Source organism: Macaca fascicularis, chromosome 7 (genome assembly GCF_037993035.2).
Source record: "Macaca fascicularis isolate 582-1 chromosome 7, T2T-MFA8v1.1".
NCBI lineage: Eukaryota > Metazoa > Chordata > Mammalia > Primates > Cercopithecidae > Macaca > Macaca fascicularis.
The window spans coordinates 101,586,734-101,612,426 of record NC_088381.1 but is presented as its reverse complement, the minus strand read 5'-3'; the positions used below and the strand labels follow the sequence as shown (position 1 = coordinate 101,612,426).

At 41.0% G+C, this 25,693-nt stretch overlaps 1 protein-coding gene across 15 annotated transcripts in view; it reads right to left on the bottom strand.

The window, feature by feature from the left end:
- NPAS3 (neuronal PAS domain protein 3) overlaps positions 1–25,693 on the bottom strand; it is an 878,459-nt gene that overhangs the window by 11,042 nt on the left and 841,724 nt on the right. For all 15 annotated transcript variants that reach the window (XM_015453693.4, XM_045397514.3, XM_045397513.3 and 12 more), the window contains 2 exons: positions 18,537–18,730; positions 14,528–14,634 (listed from right to left, as the gene is read on the bottom strand). In XM_015453693.4, the coding sequence (XP_015309179.2) occupies positions 14,528–14,634; positions 18,537–18,730 (301 nt within the window). The remainder of the gene's footprint in view (positions 1–14,527; positions 14,635–18,536; positions 18,731–25,693) is intronic.

Here is a 25,693-nt window from a genome sequence, read left to right as displayed (position 1 = left end):
AGTAATGTGAAACGGTGCCATTAAATACCCACTGGAAGAGAGCTTTAAAATGCAGATGTTAAAAATGATACTTTAACCAAAATCTTGCCAAGTTGAAATTGATTTGATTTGTATCTGGGTACTCCTGAGCTAGTAAAAGGGGAAAGCACAGTAAATCATCCCCTGAAATAAAGTGCTGTGGATGGGAATGGTTTAAAAGGGTGCCGGAAATGTGGAAAACCTGCTGTTACTACTTGGCTACGGATCGCAGCAACTCGGCGCCCCGCAAAAGCTCACCAGCAGGTTGGCCACTAGAGGGCAGTGTGCACTCATCTACGTTGCCCACTTTTGGCATGTCCTTGTCTCCGTCTGCTAAAATGAAAAACCTCTAACTGCTGTAATAAATTTGGCTAAATTAGCTGCTAAATGGTTATCTCAAGTAATATGTATTTGCATTAATCATCTTGCTCTAAACCAGAACAAGCCAGAGTCCTAAAGACGTAGTAAATTCATATTGTCCATTTAATTACGGCTAATAAGTGCTTCATATACAATAGTTTCATGAAGTACATTTAGATTTTTTTTTTTTTTTTTTTGAGGGGGGTAGATGGGTGTAAAGGGAAGTCACTTTGGAAAAGAGCTGTGTTTAAGGCTGTGGAAGCTCTTCTCATCTTGTCCTGAGCCACTCTTCCTGGTTCTCAAAGTGCTCGAAAATCACACATCCATTATATCCACAAACATATAAACTTTGAAGGTTTTCTTCCATTCTCCTTTTTTTCTCGCAGCACGCTAACAGGACGGTTGTAAAATCTGGTAATTATATCTTAACTGTTACTTGGAAAAACCTTACTCTGATGAGTGTTTCAAATCATAACAAGTTTCATTCTGAAACTCCTCACCAGTTTAGGGTGTTTTGAAGGCCTGGAACTGTCACCATCTCTTGGTAGCGTGGCTCCACAGGTCGCATTGTACCCTCCTTTTGTAGGCAATTGTAAGTTCTGCCATTCTGCATGCATGGCTTCCCAGGCTACAAAACCGCGTGGTGAAGCTGAAAGCAGTAAAATACTAACTCTGCCATACAGCTCTTCTGTCAAACCATTGTTGCATGCAACAAGATGTGCTTTTATTCAAATCCTCTCAACCTGGTTAACTATTAATAGAAGAACGATGGATTATATAATTCTGTCCACTGTTTTCACAGAGAAAACTTACAGTACCCCAATCAGTGGTTGGGGGTATAATTCTGTCCGCTTTGTATCTGGAATGAGGAAAAATTCCAAATGGTTCTAGTATGTTGAACAAAGGCAAAGACACTAAGAAGTCCCTTTTTAGAATCACATGAAGAATACATTGAGATGGCAGGCCAGATCAGCACAGCCTACCTGGGAGTTCCAGACTAGAATTTGACCAAAAGCAGGCAAAATGTTAAAAAGAATGATCTCCAGTATACAAAGTATACAAGAGGGGCAAAGGGATAAAGGAGTTATAATATCAATTTAGAATCTGCAGAATCAACGTAAAGATCACCCACCTCCTTCCTGATAATATTTTCTCTTAATAAAATCCCAGTTTGGAAATGGATATCCAGCCAAACGATTGGCCTCCCCGGTGGTCTGCACATATGTGTAGTGAAGGGGGCTGAAACGCTCCTTTGCTAAGGGATTGTATGGTGTCATCTTTTTGAATTACAGTAGGATAACTCTGGGTCTACTTAAATGGATCTGTGTTTCCTGAGAAGATAAATCCAGCATTTATTTGTTAGGGCCCATGAATACAACAATACAGCTTTCTTTATCACCCAGGCCAAGGGTCAGCTAGCAAGAGAGGAGAGTTAAATGTGAGAGAGGCAGGACAGGTGACTTCTGATGTGAGGAGGTTATCTGTAAAAGGGGAAGGGAATTGCTCAAGGCTTCCTTGGGGAGTCAGGGAGCCACTTGATAGCCCCTGACTTTCTGCGGTGAATACCACAAAGCAGGTTCGGGAGCCCACCGTGGGCAGTTGAAGGAGACGAGTTTGACTGACCTGTGGTTTTACTGTGGGCCAGTCTGACAGACAGAATTCCTAACGGGTAGACAATCTCGCTTGGTCTTAGGTCATGACTCTTTCCTAGGGATTAGTGTTTTCTAAATGAGACCCCCACACGCCAGTGGGAATCTAGATAACCACAGATACAGTGCAGAGTTAGGACAACATATTTACCAAAATATCACCCAAAATATCACAAATTATCTCGTAAAGAAATCAATGTTTGGGAGGCCAAGGCGGATGGATCACTTGAGGCCAGGAGTTCGAGACTAGCCTGGCCAATGTGGTGAGACACCCTGCCTCTACTAAAAATCCAAAAATTAGCCAGGTGTGGTTGTGTGCACTTGTAATCCCAGCTACGAGGGAGGCTGAGGCACAAGAATCGCTTGAGCCTGGGAGGCGGAGGTTGCGGTGAGCTGAGATTGCACCACTGAATTCCAGCCTGGTGACAAAGTGAGACTCTGACTCAAAAAAAGAAAAAAGAAATCATAATGGAATTAACTTCCTTAAAAAATGAACAAGAAATACTTTTTGCTTGGGCCTCCAGAATATAAATTTATGACTTTGGGATGAAGCTTCTTTCCTTGAAAAAAATAAAAATAAAATAAAATAAAATAAAGCCCTACTGGCAAATCAGTTGAATCATTCCAGCTGCGCCAGAGGCAGGATCTGACAGCTTTTCCTGAGCTCATGTGGTCCTAATCAGCTCAAGAAGAAAAGCCACCTTGGTGCCAGTTTGAAAGAGATTTTTAGTATGTAATAAATTAGAGAACTTGAAAAACACGGAAAAAACTTTTTTGATTCTTTTAATCCAGTGGCTCTTGTTTTTTATTTTCAAGTTTTAGGTTTAGAAAGCAGTGAGAAAGGAGAGAATATTTGAATACGTTTATTTCATAAAATTCCTTTTGTGGGGAAAAAGAAAAATAAGTACCATGTGAGTTACTTGATATGAAAGTCCTTAAAAAGATGGTTAATTGTCCCTTGAAAAGAGGTAGATACTCATCACACCAATGAGCCTCGGAGTAAAGTCATAATGATGTCTACAAACTACAAAGGGAAAGGAACAGAGGCAGAGGACTAGAGCGAGAGAGATTCTAATTTGAATATCACATCCTTGTCATATGGTCTGGTTACCTCTAACATGTAACCTGGCATCTTTTCTTTGGTTTATTCCAAAGTTTACTTTCTGCTCTGCAAAATGTTTGGGCCGAGCAGCCTGTGTGTCTCTCGTTGAATTCACTGATCATGTCAAAGCATCTCTAGAATTATGTCTTTAAAGTTGTACTCTAGCAATTACTTTTAGTTTGAGGATCCCAAAACTTTTTTTTTTTTTTTTTTTTTTTTTGGAGACGGAGTCCTGCTCTGTCACCCAGGCTGGAGTGCAGTGGCGTGATCTCGGCTCACTGCAAGCTCCGTCTCCCAGGTTCACACCATTCTCCTGTCTCAGCCTCCCGAGTAGCTGGGACTAGAGGCGCCTGCCATCGCGCCCGGCTAATGTTTTTGTATTTTTAGTAGAGACGGGGGTTTCGCTGTGTTAGTCAGGATGGTCTCGATCTCCTGACCTTGTGATCCGCCTGCCTCAAGCCTCCCAAAGTGCTGGGATTACAGGCATGAGCCACTGCGCCCAGCCGAGGATCCCAAAACTTTTAAATGACCTCTTCTTAGATTTCACAAAGTAACCTGAAGACATAGAGAGGATGAACACACCTGCACAGGTTAGCTGAGAATCTTGAAAGGCCCCAGACATAACTGGAAACATCTCTGCTAGCACAAAAGAACATGTTCCTTGCTCCTCTGAAGCCTAGGGTGTAACCAGTTGCTTTTGGCTGTTGTTGCTGGAAGGAAAGCCAGGAGGTTGTTGTTGGCACCACCCCATCCTCCAAGTTATAGGTGCTTTAGAGTTATAAGCTGTGCTCTTAAGAGGACAGAAGTGACCTCCACTTGTGAGAAGAATATTATAGAGATGAACTGGGAGAGATTTAAATCATCCTGGTTGAACTGTACCAGCCTTGCTTAGCTAACAATTAGAATACCATGAATAAGTGTGTCTTTGGCTATTGAAGTCAAAATAGTACTACTACACATCTCTAACTGTGAAGGAAGCTGCAAATACAGTTCAATCAAAAGAAAATTGTAGAGTGCTTACATTTTAGAGCATGTGACCTTTTACATCAAATATACCTTTCCCCTGCCACTCCTCCACCCCCAAGACTGGATGCTAAGTTTTATTGAATATCTTTTTAAAATGTCACCTGGTCTCGGTTTGAGCTTAGTGGTTGGCCTATAAGAAATGTACTGCTTAGAGAGAATGATTCCTCTCCCTGCAAATCTGATGAACTTTTTGCTGAGGCACACATCCGTGGCCCTGCACACAGTTACCAACAGAGGGATTTCAGTTTTCCTTGGGAAAACAGGCTGATGACTGAAAGGACATAAAGGAAGCCAGTGTCCGTGGCGGGAACATAATTCTGGTAGTAAATCAAAACAAATCAGTACAAGTTTGCCTTCAGAAATATGGAGAAAAAAAGAGAACGTGGTCTCTTCCTGTTGGGCTGTTCTACAAAATCAAAGCCAAAGATTCTAAATAGTGAGTTAGTTGTGTCATAAAAAGAAGGAAGCAGTCTAATTCAGTTTGAAGAGGAGATGAAGAACACATATCAAAAGCGGTCTTTTAGCAAAGTGTTTCACAAAAGGACATTTTAGTGGTTTGCATATGCATTAAAAAGCTGCAAGACATGGTGCATTCAGGTAAGTATAGAATAAATAGGAAATGGTGAGATCATCGGAGATTCCACACTTCACATTCACACAGCCGAACAAAGAGCTTCATTATCGTCATGGCGATAGGAGGACGCATCTGTGGCGCCATTCACCCCCTCCTGGAGGTACCTTCATCAGTGGCCGCAGAGAACGGAGAGCAGGTGCCTTCTGCTAGAAACTCAAAAATTATTTTTGAATTCACTAGAGTGTGTATCTGTGTGTGTAAGTGAGGGGGGTGTGCTAGAATCACACTTTCTACTTAATACCACAGTTGGGTGCTTAGCTGTAGCCACTGGTTCTCTTTCTACATTCACAAAACTGGCAGATGAAACATGAAAAAGAATACTGACTCTTTAATCTCTGCTTCTCCACCTAAGGCCCAAGGCAGGCTGACAGGGAACTTCATTCTGGAAACAGGACTTTCTTTCTTTCTTTTTCCTTTTTTTTTTTTTTTTTTTTTTAAATTCTGGATTACTTTTTCTTTGGCTTTTGAAAACTGGGCTATAGGGGAATGAACTTGACATAGACTTAAAACAAGAACAAGTTTCCTTATCTAAAAAGTTACAGTCCTTGATGCTTACAGGAAGGTCATTTTCAAAACCCACAGGAGAAACACAATTATAGCCAGAAACTGCATTAAGTGCTTTATTTACTCGCAAAAGAGACAGTTTTTCATTTAGAACTGCTCATAGGATCAACTGAGGCTTTGATGCTGTGCAGACTTTTGTATAGATTTTGCAATTAGTGAGCTAGACGTCTTAAAGAGCAGGCATCCAGAAATTGGTTTTTAGTTTTTTTTGTAAATCTATATGCTGAGCAATATTTGGTAGAATTGAAGGATATTTGATACTTATTGTGAGTTATGAGCTTAAGGACAGAAGACCTGTGGATGTTTTGTGAATGAGTATGCATCATCTATGGATTTTCCCCCCTAATACACTAATGACAGGCCCTGCTTGAATTGCTATCTGTGTGATTTACAACCTCAGGAGAGGTTTTTTCCTATACCACTTGCCAATTGATAGATTTTTATTAACTGTTAATATTGAATCATGCAGAAAACTTTTCATTGATTTAGAATGCGTCAATTTGTTAAGTTTAAAAAATAAATTCTCCTTTTCTTCATGATAACATACTGAATTGGAGAACAAGGCTTTAATTATTGGCACAAGGGACATCTGAGATCACAGTATTTTACAAGCTGTTTTCAGCCCAACCAGGGAATTTCAGTCCCACTCATTCATTCCCTTCTCAACCTAAAATAGTTAAGGATAGAGTATTGTTTTAGGACCTATACCTTCTCTTTTTGGGGGAATTTGTTGTATAAATTAGAAGCGGTGGGCTCTTCAGCATGGAATTTAAAAATTTAAGGCTAGGAACTGAGGACAATGGTGGATTTATTCATTCAATCCATTTTTTTTTTTTTTGAGTGCCTACTCTGTGCTAGTCTCTAGAGGATATCAGAGTGTGCAAAATGTGTCACGGGCCTGTCCTCCTACGTTAATCTTCATCAGTCTTGATAACTGCATTCCCCTAGTCAGTGATTGGTTTAGGTTTGGAATATGATGAGACACTGGGCAATGAAACTCAAGTGGGAAGTCTCTCTGTGAGAGGTTGTTGAAAGTTGTATTCGCTCCGGAAATAGGGATTTACCACTACTTGCCTTTGAATGAGAAAGAGAGATGCTTATCAATCATTCTCACTAATAAGTTTGTAACAGTGACAACTGTATGGCATGTGGTATGTAGGTCTATGAAAGCACAAGGGGGTCAGACTTGAGCTGGGTGCATTCTTCACCTCCCTTCAACAATTAAGTGTTATCAAGTACTGAAGTAGTTAATCTGATTAGGGCATAGGCAGAAGTGAAAACAGACAAAAGGGATGATGTGGACCTTATACTCAGATTTATTTTGTCTCTGGTGGACCCTGTGCTTCTGGAGGCCGTCATTTTGTTAAGTCCACTAAACATCTTTAAAAAGAAATACACAGGTAGTGAGGCACAGGTATATAAAAACTAGTGTTTCAGAAAGTCAGAAATATTTCCAGGAGCCCAGACAAATTCCATTTGTTCATCTGTTATGTAGATTTTTAGAAATCCAAGTACTTTGTTGTGAAAACATAGATTCTTCCATGTAGCAGTCACTGTTGGTCGTCTGCTCAACAGCTATTCCGCCACTTCCTTCTGGGCAACAGAAGTCTGATTTTGGGTTTTGTGTTGGACGGCCACCTCCTAAATCCCAGGAGAATAAACCTTGATTGTTTAAGCCAGATACAGTAATTCTACCCCCTTGCCAGTGAGTGGCTTAGGCTTGGGTACTCGATGACACATGGGACTAGAAGACACAAGAGGCTTCTCCCTGCTCCCTGGTGGGGAAGCGCTGCTGGGAATGTTTTCTGTGCACTCCAGAACGAACACAAAACATCGACTGACCCCTTCCGCACTTTGGACATTGCCCCATGAGGAACTGATGATGGGGATGCTATCTTGATCTTCTGATCATGAAGAGAAAGTTAAGTCATTTTTACTGGGATTGTCTGTTACGTGTAACCAGGTGCATTCTACTTGATATGCCGCACCAAAAGTTCTAGAAAGCCAGAGAAGATGTGGCAGTTCAAGAAGAGGTTTGAATGACCTGACCTTTAGTTAATGGTGCATGTGTGGGAAAACTGTTGTATGTTAGACACATACATGAATTCAATCCTATGCCACTTATTTAAGTTAAAACAAGTTTTTTGATGATATGCAGGGTATCATTGAATGTTTTCAGGAAACAATTTAAAAAATAGTTTGTATAACATTGAGAACAAGATGCCATTAATAAGAAGCAATGGAATTGATTTTATTTAGGTTAACTGATTTAGGTTAAAATGGATGACTCAGAAATATTTTTTTTTTTTTTTTTTTTTTTGAGACGGAGTCTCACTCTGTCACCCAGGCTGGAGTGCAGTGGTGTGATCTTGGCTCACTGCAAGCTCCGCCTCCCAGGTTCACGCCATTCTCCTGCCTCAGCCTCCCAAGTAGCTGGGATTACAAGTGCCTGCCACCATACCCAGCTAATTTTTGTATTTTTAGTAGAGACGAGGTTTCACTGTGTTGGCCAGGCTGGTCTTGAACTCCTGACCTTGTGATCCACCCACCTTGGCCTCCCAAAGTGCTGGGATTATAAGCATGAGCCACTGTGCCAGGCCAGAAGTATTTGTTTTTTTTTTCTTCTTCTGATCATTGCCTTATAAGAGCAATGACATAAAAAAAAAATTATTTTTGTCAAATACAAGGTTTTAAAAAAACTATAATAAAAGCAGCTACTAGGCAGGGTGCAGTGGCTCGTGCCTGTAATCCCAGCCCTTTGGGAGGCCCAGATGGGTGGATCACCTGAGGTCAGGAGTTTCAGACCAGCCTGACCAACATGGAGAAACCCCGTCTCTACTAAAAATACCAAATTAGCTGGGCGTGGTGGCGCATGCCTGTAATCCCAGCTACTAGGGAGGCTGAGGCAGGAGAATCGCTTGAACTCAGGAGGTGGAAGTTGCGGTGAGCCGAGATCGTGCCATTGCACTCCAGCATGGGCAACAAGAGCAAAACTTTGTCTCAAAAAATAAATAAATAAATAAAAATAACAAAAAATTAAAAGCAGCTACTAATTGAAATAATAACAAGGAAAAGCTTGCGAATCCATGTGAGAATTATATTAGAATTTGTCAGTCAAATCAAAGTTCTGGCTTGCTCTCTGGGGAGACAGAACAGATCATGTGTTTGTGTTCTATGTCTCTCCTATGCTCTTCTAAGCCTGCACTGCCTTAGACCACTCCTCCATCTCTCTTGCCATCCTCTTTCAAAGTCCAGGGAAAATCTGCCTCCTCTGGGGCTTTTTCTCCATCCTCCCCTTAGTTGCTTTCACCCCTGGGGTTTCTGTGTTTTGTTTGCACATCTTAACAGACCTCATTTCATACTAGCTATTCAGAATTGGCTGTTTCATGCTGCCTCCTCTACTAGTATGTAAGCTCCTCGAAGGTGGAGACCATACCTTGGTTGTTTTTGAAACCTCACAGCAATGACACAGGCTTTGCATTAGTAAGTGCTCACAAATGTTAGGTAAACTTGAATAGGAAAAAAACGACTGCTCATATTCACTCATACAGTCAAGTACACAGGAAAATATTTGCCCAAGGGAAAAAAAAAAAGTAAGATCTTTTGCTTACTAGGTTGGATATTACTATGTATACTCTGTTAAATTTTTCCCGTTGAGATTTAAAACTTTACATCTTTGTAAAGAAGTCAGCTTCTTAATCCTACTCTTGTTTCATTTGAATATTGATGGAGCACCCTAAGAGTTATTTCACTACTCACCTTCTGCTGCTGTTCTCAGAATTCATCCGATTGGAGAGGAAAAGACAACCCTTCAGATACTCAGTTTGTGTTTACTGTTTACGTCATGTAAAACAGTGCCTTCTAAATACTAGTATGGTCTGCACTTTTCAAGCTTTCACATGAATATGAGTCAGCTGGGGATCTTGCTAACTGCAGATTCTGATTGGAGAAGGCCTTAAAACGTGAGTCTCTGAGTTCCCAGGGGGTGCCTACGCCGCTGCCCCACTGATGCACAGTGTAGTAAGCACAGCAGGGATGTGCCGCTGGAGCTCAACCCTCTCGCTGGTGTCTCGTCTCTGTGCTTGTCTGTCCATGGACTTTAAAAGCCAAAACAAGCACTGTCTCCCTGCCGGTACCTCCCCACCAAAGAAACAAACAAACAAACAAACAAAAAAACACAACCACAACCAACCAAAAAAACAAGACAAAATAATACAAATTCATTCCTGCATAAAAACCTGCCTTTATCTTGTCTCCTTGTGACAGTTTTTTCAGTTAATGGCCAGGCACACGATGAAGGCTGACTTGGCTTCTGAAGAAAGTCAGACATGGTAGCTATTACACGCATTTCCTTTCATGGGGATTTTCATATTCATATGGCAGAAGGGGAACGCTTACTTGCTTTGGGAAAAGTCCAGCCAATGACCAGGTTGCAGCTAAATCCCTGAAGACCCACCCCTGAAGAAGGGCTGAGATCAGAAAACAGAAAAAAGTCCCCCGTGCTATCTGCATTTGGCCCACCCATCAAACTTTCCACCTTTTCTCTTTCCTTCACTTGCAGCTTCCGTTTCTGTGTGCAGTGGCTGCATACCCAAACCAACAATTAAATTCCCCCTTTGTTTGTGTGGCAGATGACAAATGCATGGAGGACATCTTGTGTTGCCTAGGCAGGCAGGGCACTTACTTTGATTGATGCTCGGTTGTGGAAAAAAATGAGCTGGGAAGGAATTACAATGGAGGGCCTGCAGACTGGAAGGGGATATACTAATTAGTCCTGCATTAAGCAGTCTGCTTGCATTTGGCGATGAGACGCCTTCAGGAGGGAAGTGTAGGGGTTATTGATGCAAAACAGCATGGAATGCATTATATCAGGTAGCTGTATATTAGTTTTGTTAGAAAGTATAGAAGTTTGTAATTAAGAAATAAACACTTAAGCTACTTTAAAAAAAAAAAAAAACCCTCAAGTATATTGGATAGGCCATGCTTTTTAACTGCCTGTGATCTCAAAGGCAATCTGCAGTCCTTCTGTCTTTCTGAAATAACTCTTCCAGAGTTTTCTCAGACTGGGTCAGGTGCTAGGAAGGAAAAAACTGCCACCACACCTACAGTCTCTGGCTCCTTTTCCCTGAAATCCCCACAGCTCCACAGCGTTGAGCCTTGCTGGTGGAGCAGAACCTCATAAAGAGAAAGGAAGTTTTCCTCTAGGCCACTCGTTAAGGTTTTAGAAACTTGTTGCTGATTGGACCCACAAAGAACCCTAGGGATATCTAAGACAAATTCAGCTCTTTCTCTAGACAAAGGGCTGGATTAAATGGGAATAAAGAGCAGTGCAAAGCATGCATCTGTTTGGTTTAGCATTCTATTTTTGGGGGGCTACAGGCAGAAGTAGAGTGGTAGGTGGCTGCACTGAAACCTCTCATAATTGAAGAGCCACACAGACACCATAGGTAATTGGAGTGTGTAACTGTGAGTGATCATCTCCCAAGTCTGTACCTCCTGAGCAATGGAGAACTGGAGGGAAGAGGAGGTGAAGACGCTCCAGTAATTACTAATGTGAATGGTTTAAAATTCTAACCTTTAAATGATGATTTGACCTGAAGAATTGGTGAAACTGGTTTTAAACAAAAGAAATCACAGAGATCTTTGGTGACAGTGTGAAAGAAGGGGCCCTAAAACTCCCTTGGTTTTACAGTTCCGGTGTAGTTTCACTAACCTACCATGTTGGCGTCAATAATGTGATTCTCACTGATTTCTTTCTGTTGAAATCCAGTGAACTATCAGTCATCTCATGTTAACTTAGTGGAAGAGTAGATGCTCTAAAGTTCTTGGTTCAATTTATCAGAGTTATAATCCTGGTACAGCTGATATTCCTCTTTACGTTTCTTATTCTAGAGACAAGTTCATTTATGGATTTACAGATGCCTAGGCAAGGAAAAAAGATATAAGTGATAAAGATAGTATTTTTAGTTATCAAAGACTATTAAGTCTTTTTAAAAAACATTCTATCAAACTGGGGCATAAGACACATATTTAAAAATCAGAAATATTATCAGATGACTACAACCTATCTTTCAGGACAGAACCAGGAATTGTGCCAATAGCTCTAGGAAGAAAAACTAAATAGTTAATGTGGTTTATTTTTTAACCATCCCTTTGTTTTAGAATTCTATCTTATTCTTGACCTGATTCTATGTCGCCATGACCTTCTCCTGCCAAGAAGGCACAGTTGAGGCATCCTTCAGTAATAGCCTAGGGCTTTGGACAAGCAAGATGCTGTGCTGGCTTTTTGCCTTTTCTTCCAGTGTTTATACAACCAAGACTTATTACATGGTCTGTCATTTTGTTACTGGGCTGGCTTTGGTTTGAGAATTAGGTAAACATCAGACATTCCATCACACAATTTTAGACTCAATCTTACTTTATAATGATGTTAATGTTTATTGTACAAAGCGAGATGCATTTGTATATTTTAGCATTTTATTTCAGTCACAGAATGCAAAACCTGACACTGGAATCAGTTTGATTTTTTTTGTGTGTGATTGAAGATATTAAGCACTACAAGAACGCTGAAATTTCAATCTGATTAGGATCAAACTTCTTCAGGATCAAAACACTCTTTTTCCTCCCCCTACAGTTTTACTAATTGTGTGCTACTTGACATTGTGGAGTTATTCCACAGCATGATAGCTAAATATGTGAAGTGTATTTTACTATGCAGAATTATCAGCTCATTCTATTTGTTTTTCATGTGTTTAAGGTTATTAAAAGAACTCTAAATTAGAAGTCATGTGTATGAGTTAAAAGAATGAACCCAATCATTGTTAGTAGGCTGAATCATAAAGCAATAGCCAGTATGTCAATATCAAGTAATGAAAAAAATCAGAATTTGAAAGCATACCTTCTCTGTTTATTAGCTGGCAAGATACCAGAAAAATTAGGAGAATAGCACAATAGTGAATGGTGGAGTGGTTTATTTTCAGCACTCTCAAATTATTCCGGGTACGGAAAATGAGATAAAAGTAAATCGGAAAGAAAGGCATCAAACATATTTGTTGGAGACCTTTGCTTAATGGGGAGAAATGAACTGCCCTCGCTCACTGTTCCTGAGGAATTGTGTTTCTTCAAACTGTAAATCAAATCCCAGAGAGATAGCATGATGTTTTCCAAATAATAACTGAGGAAGACAAAGTTCTTTTTGTTTTTTTTTTTTGTCAGCATCAGGTTTCTGAATTTAGACCTTAATTAAGATTCCAAAATGAGAAGGCATCCCCCTCTCCACACATGGTCTATGACAGTGTTCCTAAAAGCAATATATTCATTTGTGAAGTCTGGATCTCTAGCCTATATTATTCTGAAAATATATCCATGGCTTCTTCCAAAGATCCTGATTTTTTCTCCATTTTCTCTAAACTCTGAGTAACAAAGAACCTGATGTTTCTTTTGAGGAAACCACATCATTTTTTTCCCCAATTAATTGAAGAGCCATCTGCTTCTACGATACACAACACCCATTCATTCTCAGCAACAAGTGTGTTCCCTAAATCCCTGGTGTGCAGTATCAAGACACACGCTCCGTGTTGGGAGTAGAATCTGCTGTCTTGCAGGCAGACTCTTTCCAGAGACGTGGTGCATACACATTCTGACACTGAACTTGGTTTCATGTCAGTGTTGCTAACGCAGGGTTAAAAACACAGTACAGGATGTTCATACTTTAAGACGCTGGCTAGCTCAACATCTCCATGTTTCTGAGTTTGAAACGAAGAAATAATTGCAAAGGGCAGGAAAGATATGAAATAGCTCTCTTTGACCATGATAAGAAAGGGGAGAGGAAGTACATACAAAGGCCACTTGGCTGGCTTTTTCTGCATAAACGCTTCAACTTTAGGCTGTACCATCTCATCTGTGGCACCCTGCGTGTACAGCCACGTGTTGTTTAATGATGGGAATACATTCTAAGAAATGCATCGCTAGGGTATTTCATCAGTGTGTGGATATCACAGAGTGCACTGACACAAACCTAGATGGTGTAGCCTACTATACACATGGGCTATATGGTATAGACTAATGCTCCTGGACCAAAAGTTGTACAGCATGTTACTCTACTGAATACTGGTAGGCAGCTGTAACACAGTGGTAAGTATTTGTGTATCTAAACACAGAAAAGGTGCAGTAAAAATACAGTATTATAATCTCATGGGACCACCATCGTATAGGTGGTAGGTAGTTGACCAAAACATGGCTAAGTAGCATGTGACTATATTTAAATTCAGAGGTCTGAACTGGGATTAGAACCTTCTAGGGACATAGCTGTGGGTGGGGTGGGGGAGTACTCATTTTTCAGGAAGAGTCTATTGAATGGTCATATAAAGGACCTCTGGTCAGAAGAGGGCCACCAGACCAGTGCTCTAGTCAGACCCCTTCCATGGAAAGAGTGAACAGCTAGGGCGGTTGGATGGGGGGTCCTGCACGATTCTGCTGGTGTGTCGCTGGAGCCAGCCACATCACTGATGCTCCTGCTTTGCTCACATGCACAGAAGGTCTTTTGGAGTTCAGCCTGTGGCTCAGGGGCTGGCAGCCATATTCAAAGAGCTGAGATAAGTTTCTCTTCCCCAGGAGTTGGAGGATGGAGATAGCTACTCTTCTGAATAACTCTCTTTCCAGAAACAGCGAAAACACTGCGTTCGAGAGCTGCTGTGTCCACACGACGTGCTCTGCCCCATCTCCCTGGCTTGCCCCTCACCCCAGTTTTGTGGCTGGTCAAGTAGGCATTTTTATACGGCTCTGGCTTATTTGAACTTGTCTTCTCCCACATGTATTTTGAAACTAAGACCACAAATTTCAGAGTGGAAGTTGCTCTCCAGAAAATGAAAGGGTCAAGGAAGCACTTAAGACAAAGGTTTCCCCACCACTTCATAGGAGAGACAGCACAAGACACCACAGAATTCTGGGCGAGTGCCTAAAGATCTAGCAATTTCTCTAGGCCCAAGGTCCAACTTTCAATCTAATTCTAACACGAGTTGAAATGATTGATGTCTCACTTTTTCTCACTGCACACTGACAGTCATCTGAAATGTACACAGGAAAGATGAAGGGAAAAATCAGCACTGAAACCAAACAAGCCTCAGAGAGAGCTGACACCAGCTGGGGTTATTCCCCCGCACAGGAGGTACTTACAGTCCAAGTGACTGTGCCTGATGCCCTCCACGTCTTCAGCATGGATGAAGTGGTAGCATCTCTTCCCTACGATATCTACAGGGGTCAGATCCATATAATCACTAATCCTACAAAGAGAAGAACACAGGCTGGAATTCAGAAAGGAAGAAATAGAAAGAAACTGTCAAATAACGTAGAAACAGATCTACTGACACATTTCATTACACTACTGTACCCGTGAGGAGGTGGCACTGTGAGGGAAGCCCTTTATAGATAAGATGATTTCTTTAACACGTAACCGTCTTTTTTCAAAAGTAGGAAATGTGTTAGATCAAGCGATTGTGTTTCAATAATTAGATAGGTTTTTCTCTTTCTTTGGCATTAAGAATGCACATTTAGACAACATAATTTCATGAAATTATTGAGAATCAGTAACAATGCAAGATCCTCATTACAGGCCAAGATAATTCAAGGTTACATAATAAAATAAAAACATGTTATGTTTATACCAAATGATTAGAGACACCTTTCATTTAAACAGATTGGTCTTCTATTGGGTATTTCCATGAAAAAGGGCTTCAGCAGCTTCTTGGCACAAAGTCCAAATTGGCATTTCAAGGGATATAATTTAAATGCTGAGACATACAGATGCCTGGGGGTATTATCTTTCTTAGTCTTAGTCATTTGGGAGCTCAGCTTTCACTCCTGGCCCTTTTAACTGGTACTTTGTGGTGGATTCCGCACAAAAACTTTTAAACCATTTCAGCAGCTCTTCCAGACTTGTGCTTGACAGTACGTGTGTGTAAGCCTCTGTCACTGATTGTCCAGACGTCGATGTCCTCAGGCAGAGCATGGAAAAATAGAGTCCAAATTGGAAAACATGTTGGGGGAATCTGCCTGGTTGACACAAACATGTCAACATGCTTGTTACCCTCCGTATTACCAAGTGCAGATTCCTTTTGGTCAGTCCAAAGTGGAATATATTTCTTGTTTAATTTATTCTCTTTACTCTTCATGCCTGTTTTTTTTTTAAATTTTATGACTTACGGCATATGGTCTATTCAAATATGAAGTAAATCTTTAGAAATGACACATTTAAGAAACACATGTGATCATAGAGAGTTTTCTGGCCCCCAAGGCAGGGAAATAAGAAAGAAAAACAAACAAAAAAAGAAACATAATTAAAATATATTACCCAGTGAGTGAATTTCTCAGTGTCTAGCAATTCAAATAATATTTTTTGGCCGAACTAGGATTTTTGGTAAGATAAGATTAATTGGGGACATAAAATGGAGGGTTTTCTAAGGATTTCATGGGTTTTAGGTATGACACAGATTAGCTGGTGTTTTTCTAAAACCATTAGCTATCTTCCAAGCGCAGTTACACCCCCTTTCTGCAAATGAGGGAACAAGGATGTCATTAAAAGACCCTCCCTCACTGGTGTTTCTGAAATTTGCCAGCTCCTCTGAAAGCATTAGATGTCGGCTTTGCCTGAGGCCGTCCTTGGGAATGCAGAGAAGAATGGTCTGCAGAGTCAAGGAGCAAGCCTTAGTTTCTAGTTAACAATTCCCTAATTAAATAATAAACCCCAGGAAAAAGCCACTCCATTCTTCAGGGAAGGCATTTCTTTAGTTTATTCTTTTCTTGAATTAAATCCTTCAAAATGATCCAAGCCCTTCTCTGTAGCACAGCCTGTTACTGTGGTGAATGTGACTAGCCCGGTGTCTAAGGGTGTCTTAACATCTATCTCGAAAGCACCTGACCAGTTGGATGACCTATATCAGGATCAGAATCCTGATGGCATCTTTTACTCTGAGCCTCAGTTTCTTCTTCTGGAAAACAATCCGAAAGGTTGGTGAGGGGATGAATGAATGGAATGAAATTAACATCGCATAGTGCCTGGCACACAATATGCTTTTCCTCAGATCAAATATGCAATTACCTTTCATACAGGTATTTTTCATAATTACTATCATCTGCAGATGGGAAATAATGCTATATTGTATTGGCTAATAAAGGGGACTGTGAAAGCTTTTTTTTTTTTGAGGAAGAAAAACGCCAAAAGCAGGTCACAGAAAATGATCTCAATTACTAGAGTGGCACCATGAGGCATTCGGGTCCATGGAGCTTGTCAAAAGAATTAATGAGTTGATCACGGGAATGAAAATTAAGTGATGTTTTGGGATAGGACAATCATTGGAAGTTTGGTAAATAAGACGAAGCCCTGTTCTTTGGAGGGAGAGGTGGCTGGTAGCTAAATCAAGCGAGCTGACTTGTGTTTTCAAAAAAGCAAAGCCATAGTCCATCCTCTGACTTGACGTCTGTCTTCCCTGGTTGGATCTCCTTCTCCAGCATTCTACATTTTTAATTAGAGAAGAAATAGCTCTGTGGGCTGTAATTGGGTTCTTTCATGGGTACATATGTATGAAAAGTCCCCCTCAGAGGTTATTCTTTCTGGTCGCTTGCCATTCAATTCTGACTTCTGAAGAAAAAGAAGAGACTCCAGGGAGACTCCACAGGATGTAGCTAAGTACATGGCCTTTTGAATCTCTTGGCTGAGGACAAGTCAGTCAACGTTTCTCTCTTAGCTGTAATTGCCCAAAGGCAATGGAGACAGCAGCAGCACCTGCCTCACAGGACTGTCCTAAAGCTTAAGTGAAATCGTGCAGGTGATGAGCTTTGCACAGGGCCCGTGTGCAGTAAGTGATCAGTAAATGCCAGCCATCTTTATTAGGACCTGCCAACTTCAGCGATCATCCTGGCTAACGCATGTTCCCTGATGTTCTGTGACCCTTCCAGAATACCTTAGACATACCCATGATGTCACGATCATAAACATTTTAATAAATGCCAACAAAACTTGAAATGCAGATTCAGAGTTTCTTATCAAATAACAGCAACACGTTCATGAGATCTTCTACCCTATTGAACACTCATAGCTCAGGTATCTTTTCCCAAGGTGAATTCTTTCCTTTGAATCAGATCCTGGTCAGAAATGATAGACAGCTTCCAACTTGACTTCAGCATCTTCAGTGCTTCCCGGTGGACTGAATGCAGGGGCTATCTTCTTGGTTAGTCTCTGGAGAGGTCAGTTCTCCAAGTCACTTGACCAATCTGCTCTTAAGTTTCTCCTCTGAAGGCACTGACGGGGCTCAGTGAACAAGCCTGACAACAGTGCTGCAAAAGCATCCTCTCCAAATTGATGCAGTAATTCTCCCTGTGGCACCCGGGGAAGGATAGTATTGCCAGAGCTTCCTTCACACACCTGGTATGTGGGCAGCTCCTCTCCACCGCCCTCCCTGCACCCCATGGTTTCCTCTTCAAATCAGTCTGATGATGGGCTGCTGACTTCTAGGTGAAAGGTCTGAAGGGGCAATGTCCCATTTCCTTGTCCCTTGCTTTGTGCTTAATGGAAAAAGTGAACTTTTTAACTAGAGGCTAAAAAGTCCTTTTATAAAAGCTTAGTCTTGAGGAAGAACTGCCAACTCATTTATATGATGAGTCATCTTTTTCTTAATTTATAAAAGTGAAATCCTCAGGATGACAAAGTTTTATTTAATAGCTTTGCAAATTTCTTTTTCATCCTTTTTCCTCTGTGGACCTCAGATTCTCATTTGTTCTTTCCGTGCTTAGCGTCTGTGTGAACACTGACCACTGTGAGGCCGGGCCCTCGAATTAGGCAGAAGTGGGTGCCACTGAGGCATCAGGCAATACATTTTACTGCATCATTTTGCCAATGGCGTCTGAGCCCTGCTTTCTTCTTAGGTTCTCAACCAAAAAGGGCCTTCTTTATACCATATGGATGTCTGGGTATCCCGATTCATTTAATTGTTGTCCCTAACATAAATCAGGGCAGCAATGTAAATTTTAAATAAAAAGCACATTTGGTGTCAGTCCAAGTGGCCATTAAAAGCATGATCAGGATTTAGAATGAGCCTCACTGGGAGAGTACCATCCTTCAGACGGCTGAAACACAACCCTCACCAATGTGCAACGTGCAACAGGGCAAATGAAAACAAAAACAAAGTACCTATTTTCACAGTAAATGATATTGAGGTCCATATTTACTCGAGTGACAAACATATGGCAGTCAATTCTGACTTCATTGATCGTCGGGGGAGGCAAGGCATGCGCAACAACCACGAGACCCATGATTTGGCTGGGGACGGTCCTCCCGTGGGACAGCGACACTCTGAGGCGTAGCCGGCCTGTTATGTGAATCACCTGTAAAAGAACATTAAGTACAGGACAGCAGTCAAATTTACATCCCAGATATAACAGCATTTCTTTTAAGAAATGCAAAATTACATCTGGAACAACCAACATTAGCTTGTATCTTCTGTAATCATAATGGCTGTCGGCATGCCCTCAGCGTCCTTGTGGCAAGAGACAAAAAAGATAGTATTACACTCCAAGCATTACTCAAGGCAGCATTCTTATGGTGCTGTTGCTATTTTTAAATGACTTTTTTTTTTTTTTTCACATTAAGGGAAAACTCATAACCAAATAAAATGACCAAAAAGTTGAGCACTGAGCTGCAAAAGGACATGCATTATTAGCCCTTATTAATGGACGATGTCTGTCTCTCTCCAGGTCTGTACTTGAGTGGGATTATATGGCCATCTCCTTTCAGATGTGTGGCTCTGAGCCTTCCTTCATTCAGGGGTTGATATTGCAAAAGGCCAAATACTCCAATGAATAAAACTCTCGGTGGCAATGACATGAATGGGTTCTTTCGAGGATAGATATTTCCTGTTAGGCAGCACTGAATTCCCAGTGATACAGTGATTTATTGCAGTGCCCTATGGGGTTGATGGTCAGAGGACTTTGGCCCGTGATTTGTCCCTGGAGCTCATACTAAAGTAGGGTCAGGAAGACTTGAACCATCTTAGTGGCAGCACAGAGGTATTTGCCTGGAAATAGGAAGGAAAATATTGGGCTGTAATTTTCAGTTTCTTGGCCAAAATAGTCCAGGCCACCCGGAACCAAGCAAACCTCTGCATATAAACTGCACATAGATGAGCCATAGTGACAACTTTCTCAAATGATGCTCTGGGGAAACAAAATCATAAAAGGGTAAAAAATAGGAAGGATTTGTGCCACTATGCCTTAGGTTGCAGAGGGAAGGGCTGGGTGGGGGGGGGTGTGCACACATGTGCATGTCAACTCTAGCTGTGTTCCCAGGACCCTGCTACAGTGTGGGGAATCCTCCAAAGCATGTGAAATGGAGATACTGCCATGATTGACAGTACCATGGAGCTCAGTTTACCAGCTGAGTTTCCATATGTGCTTTACTGCTCCAAATGCATCACCGAGTGCCAAACTATCTTGAGATTCTACTTTTCCCCCTTTGCTATAAGGAACTGGAGTGGGAAGTAGGTCTCTTGCTTCCCAGGAACAATATGATCTAGGTCTGCTTTCCTTCCTGGGGCTCCACTGGCAATTCCTTTTCCATTTTATTTTTGTTTCTTTTACGTTACTTGGTTTTCCAATAGTGGGCCCACACTACTGTCAGTCAGGAAGCAGGATCAAAGCTTACAGGGCTGCCCTTCAGAGTCCTGGCTGTTTTAAATAATACCTTTTCCCTGTCATCCTTCACATTAGCGCCCACAGCTGTGGATCTGGAAGCACCAATAAGGAGGATTATTTAGGTTATTTCAGCGGCAGCTTTTCGACCACCCACATTTGAAGTTGACTAAATTCATACTTAATGCACCTTTGCTTTAAGCTTTGGTCAGATGAGCTACTTTATGAATATTTGAAAATGTTCCTAGAGGCAAGGATGCTAAAACACCATCACAGACACACATTTTTGCAAGACCTCATTAACTAATAAAGAAATAGCTAAAAGAAATGGGATTAACTTCACAGGAGGGGTGTTAACAGTCCCTGGTCCTCCTCCCAGCTAGGCTTACATAGATGCTCATTTATCATTATCTGTCTTGTTTTATCAGGAACACTCAGCTTCTTGGAAAAACACAGATCTATAAATGCTCAGGAAAACACACATCCAGAAATGATATGCTAAATAAATCCCCACTTGGTATTCTATTCCAAAGCAATTTAAAGGCGTCTGGGTTGGAAAACATTTGGGGAAGGCAGACAGGCTACTGGGAGGGAGCTGTCGGCATGTCACATTGACCTGGCCTCTGATCTCCAGCTTTGCCTGTGGCCTTCATGGTATTGAAGGGGGTCAAAGTTGGGTCCAGTAGGAGTCTAGACTTGCAATTTTCTGATTCTGTTACCACCGGCAAGTCACGCAGCCTCTCTGTGTCTCAATTTTCTTTTCTGTGAAGTGGAGCTAATGGTGACTATAAACTGTAAAGAATTCTACACATTTAATTATTATGTCTCTGTTTGCCTTTAAAAATATCGACCAGTAAGGACAAGGACCAAGTATTAATCTGGTGTTGTTCAGAAGTCTAATAAATGACTTACTATTTTAAAGGATCATAAAATTTCACATTTGGAAGAAAATTTGGGAGGGTCTATCTTCGCTCCTTTCCCTTTTTATTTTTAGGTGAAGAAGGAGACTCCAGAAAGCTCATCCCTGCCCAAAGTCACCTAGCTTGTAAATGGCAAATAGTGCCTAGAACCCAGGTTTCCATGTCTTATTTAAGAGTCACTTCAACTTAGTTATACCTGTGTGCGTATTCACAATGAATGAAACATTAGAAATATATACCAGATGCCAATTTATTAAGTAAACTGTATATGAACTTTTGAGAAGATTTCATTTATAACTAGAAGCTCAAGTTATTTGAAAAATCTTTGAGAAGTAGCATAAACTAAAAAGAAAACTAAGAAAATTACCAAAGTAGTAACTAACTAGTTGTCAAGAAATGTCAAAGAACAATCAGAGGGTGTGTTTGTCTGTCTGTATGTACGTGTGGGTTTCAGGGAGGGTGGAATTGAAGAGAAGAAAGGGATATCTGTTAGATCCCACAATTTTTAGGTTTAAATTAACATATTTTTTCCAAATTCATTTCATAATGCCAACAGAGCTTTTTTTCCCCAGCTGACAGGTTATGTTCAAATTTCAGAAACATGTCTGACAGCATGTATCCAAACATGTAGACAGCTGGATTTCTCATTTTATAGTTGCTTTTAAGGCCTGAGATGTACAGAAAAGAATATTGTCAAGATGGCCTGGGTTCAAATCCTAGCTCTGGCACTTAATAGCCACACAACTATGATCCTAAGACAATTGAAATGACTTGCTTTGTTTCCAGGTTAGTATATCAAAGATTTAAAACCTAGAACAAAAAAATAAGTACACTGCCAATATTTTTTTTTTTTTGAGATGGAGTCTTACTCTGTAGTCTGGGTTGGAGTGCAGCAGTGCGATCTCAGCTTACTGCATCCACCATTTCCCAGGTTCAAGCAGTTCTCCTGCCTCAGCCTCCTGAGTAGCTGGGATTACAGCCATGCACCACCATGCACAGCTAATTTTAGTATTTTTAGTAGAGACTGGGTTTTACCATGTTGGCCAGGCTGGTCCTGAACTCCTGACCTCAATTGATATGCCCGCCTTGGCCTCCCAAAGTGCTGGGATTACTGTGCCTGGCAGTTCTTTTTTTTTTTTTCTGAATAAAGTTAACACAAGGTATTTTCCTGGTTCTTTAGTTTCTAAAACACATAATCTATGAGGCACCTTGCTAGGTGCCGGGAAGCTGACCAAGGTAAATCAAATGTAAATCTGTCCTCAAAGAGTTTACAGACTCTAAGTTGGTGGGGGCAGGAGGAAGACATCTATAATTATTTCTAATATGGCCATAAGAGGGAGATGATTCCATATCTGATCAAGAAAGTGGGTTTTGATCCTGGTTATGTGACGGAGTCACTTGTGAAGCTTTGTTAACATGTGAATTCCCAGACTCTTTCCCCCAGAGTTCTCATTTGATAGGAATGAGTTAGGGTCCAGGATTTGTTTGTGTTTTAAAACTTCAGAGGTGATACTAACTACCTGAGAATATCTGGCAAATGGGTTTGGAGTTACACCAGTGGTTCTCAACCATGGCTACACATTGGAATCAACCAGGGTGTCTTGAAAAGTCCCCCTGTCCAGGCTGTACCTGAGAGTTGTTAAATGTGGATCTCAGGTGTTGGGGCAGTGGCATCAATATTCATAGACATTTTTATAGTTTTCCAGGCTGGGCATTGTGGCTCACACCTGTAATCCCAGTACTTTGGGAGGCTCAGGGAGGAGGATCACTTGAGCCCAGGAGTTCAAGACCAGCTTGGGCAACATAGGGATACTCCCATCTCTACAAAAAATTAAAAAATGAGCTGGGCATATTGGTTCATGTCTTTGGCCCCCAGCTACTTGGAGGCTGAGGTGAGAGGATTGCTTGAACCTAGGAGATCGAGGTTGCAGTGAGCCATGATTTCACCACTGCACGCCAGCCTGGATGACAGAGCAAGATCTTGTCTTAAAAAAAAAAAAAAAAAAATCCAAGTCTTACAGGGCTGATTGGAGGGAATGAAAATGTGGGCAAAGTGGCTTGGTATAATGCCTGATATGTAATATATGTTCAACAAATACTGTTTGATTAATTAACAAGCATGTTCCATAAGAAAGGTTTGGAATAAGATCTTCAGGAGTTCAGGGTAGGAAGAAAATACTTTCAGCTGAATGGATCCAGGAGCATTTCAGTTGGTGTCAGCAGGAGAAAAGACAGAGATGGGGCCAAGGTGGCAGGTACAATCAATGGAAATTGGCAGTGGGACCTGAGGAGGAGGGCTGGTATCATAATTTTTGTGCCTGTCCCACAGGATGATGATGACAATAGACTAAATGGTAAATGGTAACTAAATGGTAACCAGTGGAGACAAAGATGATTTCCCTGTGAACAGTCTGTACTCAGCAGCCTGGGAAGATCCTGGAGAAGGTGTTCAGGGGATAGTTGAAAATAAGAGTTAGGCACTTAAGTGATGACAGTTGAAGGTATAGTTCTGGAAGGTTATTTTTTTTTCTTCCTGGAGGTGATAAGTAAAACCAAGAAATTCAATAGAATTGCCAATGGAGAAAACATACATGAGTGCCAAAGGCATTCTTCTCCACTTTGAGTAGCTGAAGCCTCAGGCAACTTATGTTTTTGTTTTTTGTTATTCTCTAAATTGTCCTCTTGCTCTATAATAATTTCATTAAAAAGCCAGAACATTTCTGAAAGCTCTTAAGCACCCTTTTTCTCTACCCACAATTCCATTCTAACATAAATGCCAGGCTTCCCATACCACCACCAATCCCAGTGCTAACATATCAAAGAATGGGTATGGCTTCCTTGTAAAGTTAAGTAGGTGAATGTAAAATGATGGTGAATACAAATATATAAGCCTAGATTCTAATATGTCAAGAGCCATGAAACTATAAAAATAATCTACTTGCTTTAAAATGAAAGGAATATTGTGGGGGGTAAAAATAACATTGTATTGGGAAACAGAACATCTGTTTTCAGTCCTGGTTCTGGTAACTTTGGCAAATCTTCTAGCTTGGCGAGGGTAGGATTTCCTCAGGTATAAAATGGTGTCAAAGAATCAGGCAATGATGCCTACGATTCTCACTCATTTCTAGAGAGTTCTATAACCAAATGCCTAATGGAGTGGCCTTTCCTGTGCTGTAGCATTACCCCACCTCCTCCTTTATGGTCCCATAGTGGGGGCAGGAGTTTCAGAATACAGCTGCAAATTGATAAATGCACTTTAATAATTCATTAATAGGGATCTTATGGATCATACTTGAATTGAAATAAGCTTTGGTTCTGGCCAATGTTGGGTAAAAGCTGCCTCAGTGTTCAAAAAGTTCATCTTAGTCTGGTCTTAAATCTCATCTACAGACATTCTTCAGAAGAGCTTTCTGAACTAAAAGATTCTTCGCCCCTGAGCTCAGTCTTACATAAGAGCTCGATCCTCATGTTTCCTTTCATTGTTCCTGTTTTATCATAAAAAGCTGTACAAAAATGCTAAAGCTCATATTTTTCTAAACTCCTTACACAGCACTGCCCGGATGCCAACAACAGTGAAGCAGAATGCACAAGATTTCTGAGTTGAAATCCCATCATCTTTGATAAAAATGTCCACATTAGCATTGCTTGATCATCCCATAGTGAGGAAATCATTGTTTTATTTTTTCTTTTATTTTTCATCTCTGCTACAAGGAGTGACTGTGTGTGATGCTGTTAGATGCATGTCCGCAGAGTTTAGGATGAGTGTGGGAGTGTTAACAAGCCACATTACTTGGGCAAATGTATATTTCTCTTCCTGCCATATGCTCCTTTCTGTTTTCTGTTGGTGATACACACTTAGATGTGCTCCACTAATACCCTCTCATTATAAACAGGCCCTTCACAAAGACCTTGATAAAACCTCTCCTCTGTTAATACTTGAGGAAAGAAAGTCCATGACGGAAAAATACATCTGGAGGCTATTCTCCTTTCTTTTAGGAATAAATCTCAGTTCTAGTAATATAAAATGTTCTCTTTAACAAAAGGAAGTGCCAAGTACTCTGTGCATTATTTTCCACATATAATGTGGAGTATAGAATAGGGCTAGGCAACTAGGGGAACAAAAAAGGCTGCAGGCACGAAAAAAAACGACAGAGTCCCTGGGTTTAGAGCATCTTCAGAGATTTTTCACTTGTCCTTTAAGGGAATCCAAATTTACCTTAAAAATTAAGCTTCCTTCTGGCACTCTGGTCCCTTTTCTTTTTTTCCCTCTGTAGAAGTCTGGTTTAGCATACAGATCGTCAAATCACTAGCTCAGGTGGGAGAGTCAGCTAATTATTTTTAAGTGACGGGGGCTTTGAGGTGGCCTGAAACCTGCCGAAAGATAAGGGCTGAACCGGGTCTTCTGAACCTAAACATCTAGCCTACAGCATAACAACTTAATCTGAACCAGCATGAGAATATCAACCTTGTGTAAATTACTTCATGCAAATTTATAGGGAGTGTGGCTTCCAGGATTTAGACCCTATTCATAGGCTGGAGAATCTGCCCTAGCAGACCTGCTTCTGTCTCACTCTTGCCACCTAGGTCTTTCCTTGCACAAGGCCTGAAAAAACAAATAACAATAAAAACAAGCCTTAGCTGAAACCAGGGGCTTTTCCACAGACGCAAGCACCATGGAGAAGAAGGCTCATAACTGAAGGAGGAGTCTTTAGACCCTCTGGGAGGCAGAAGCACAGTAGAA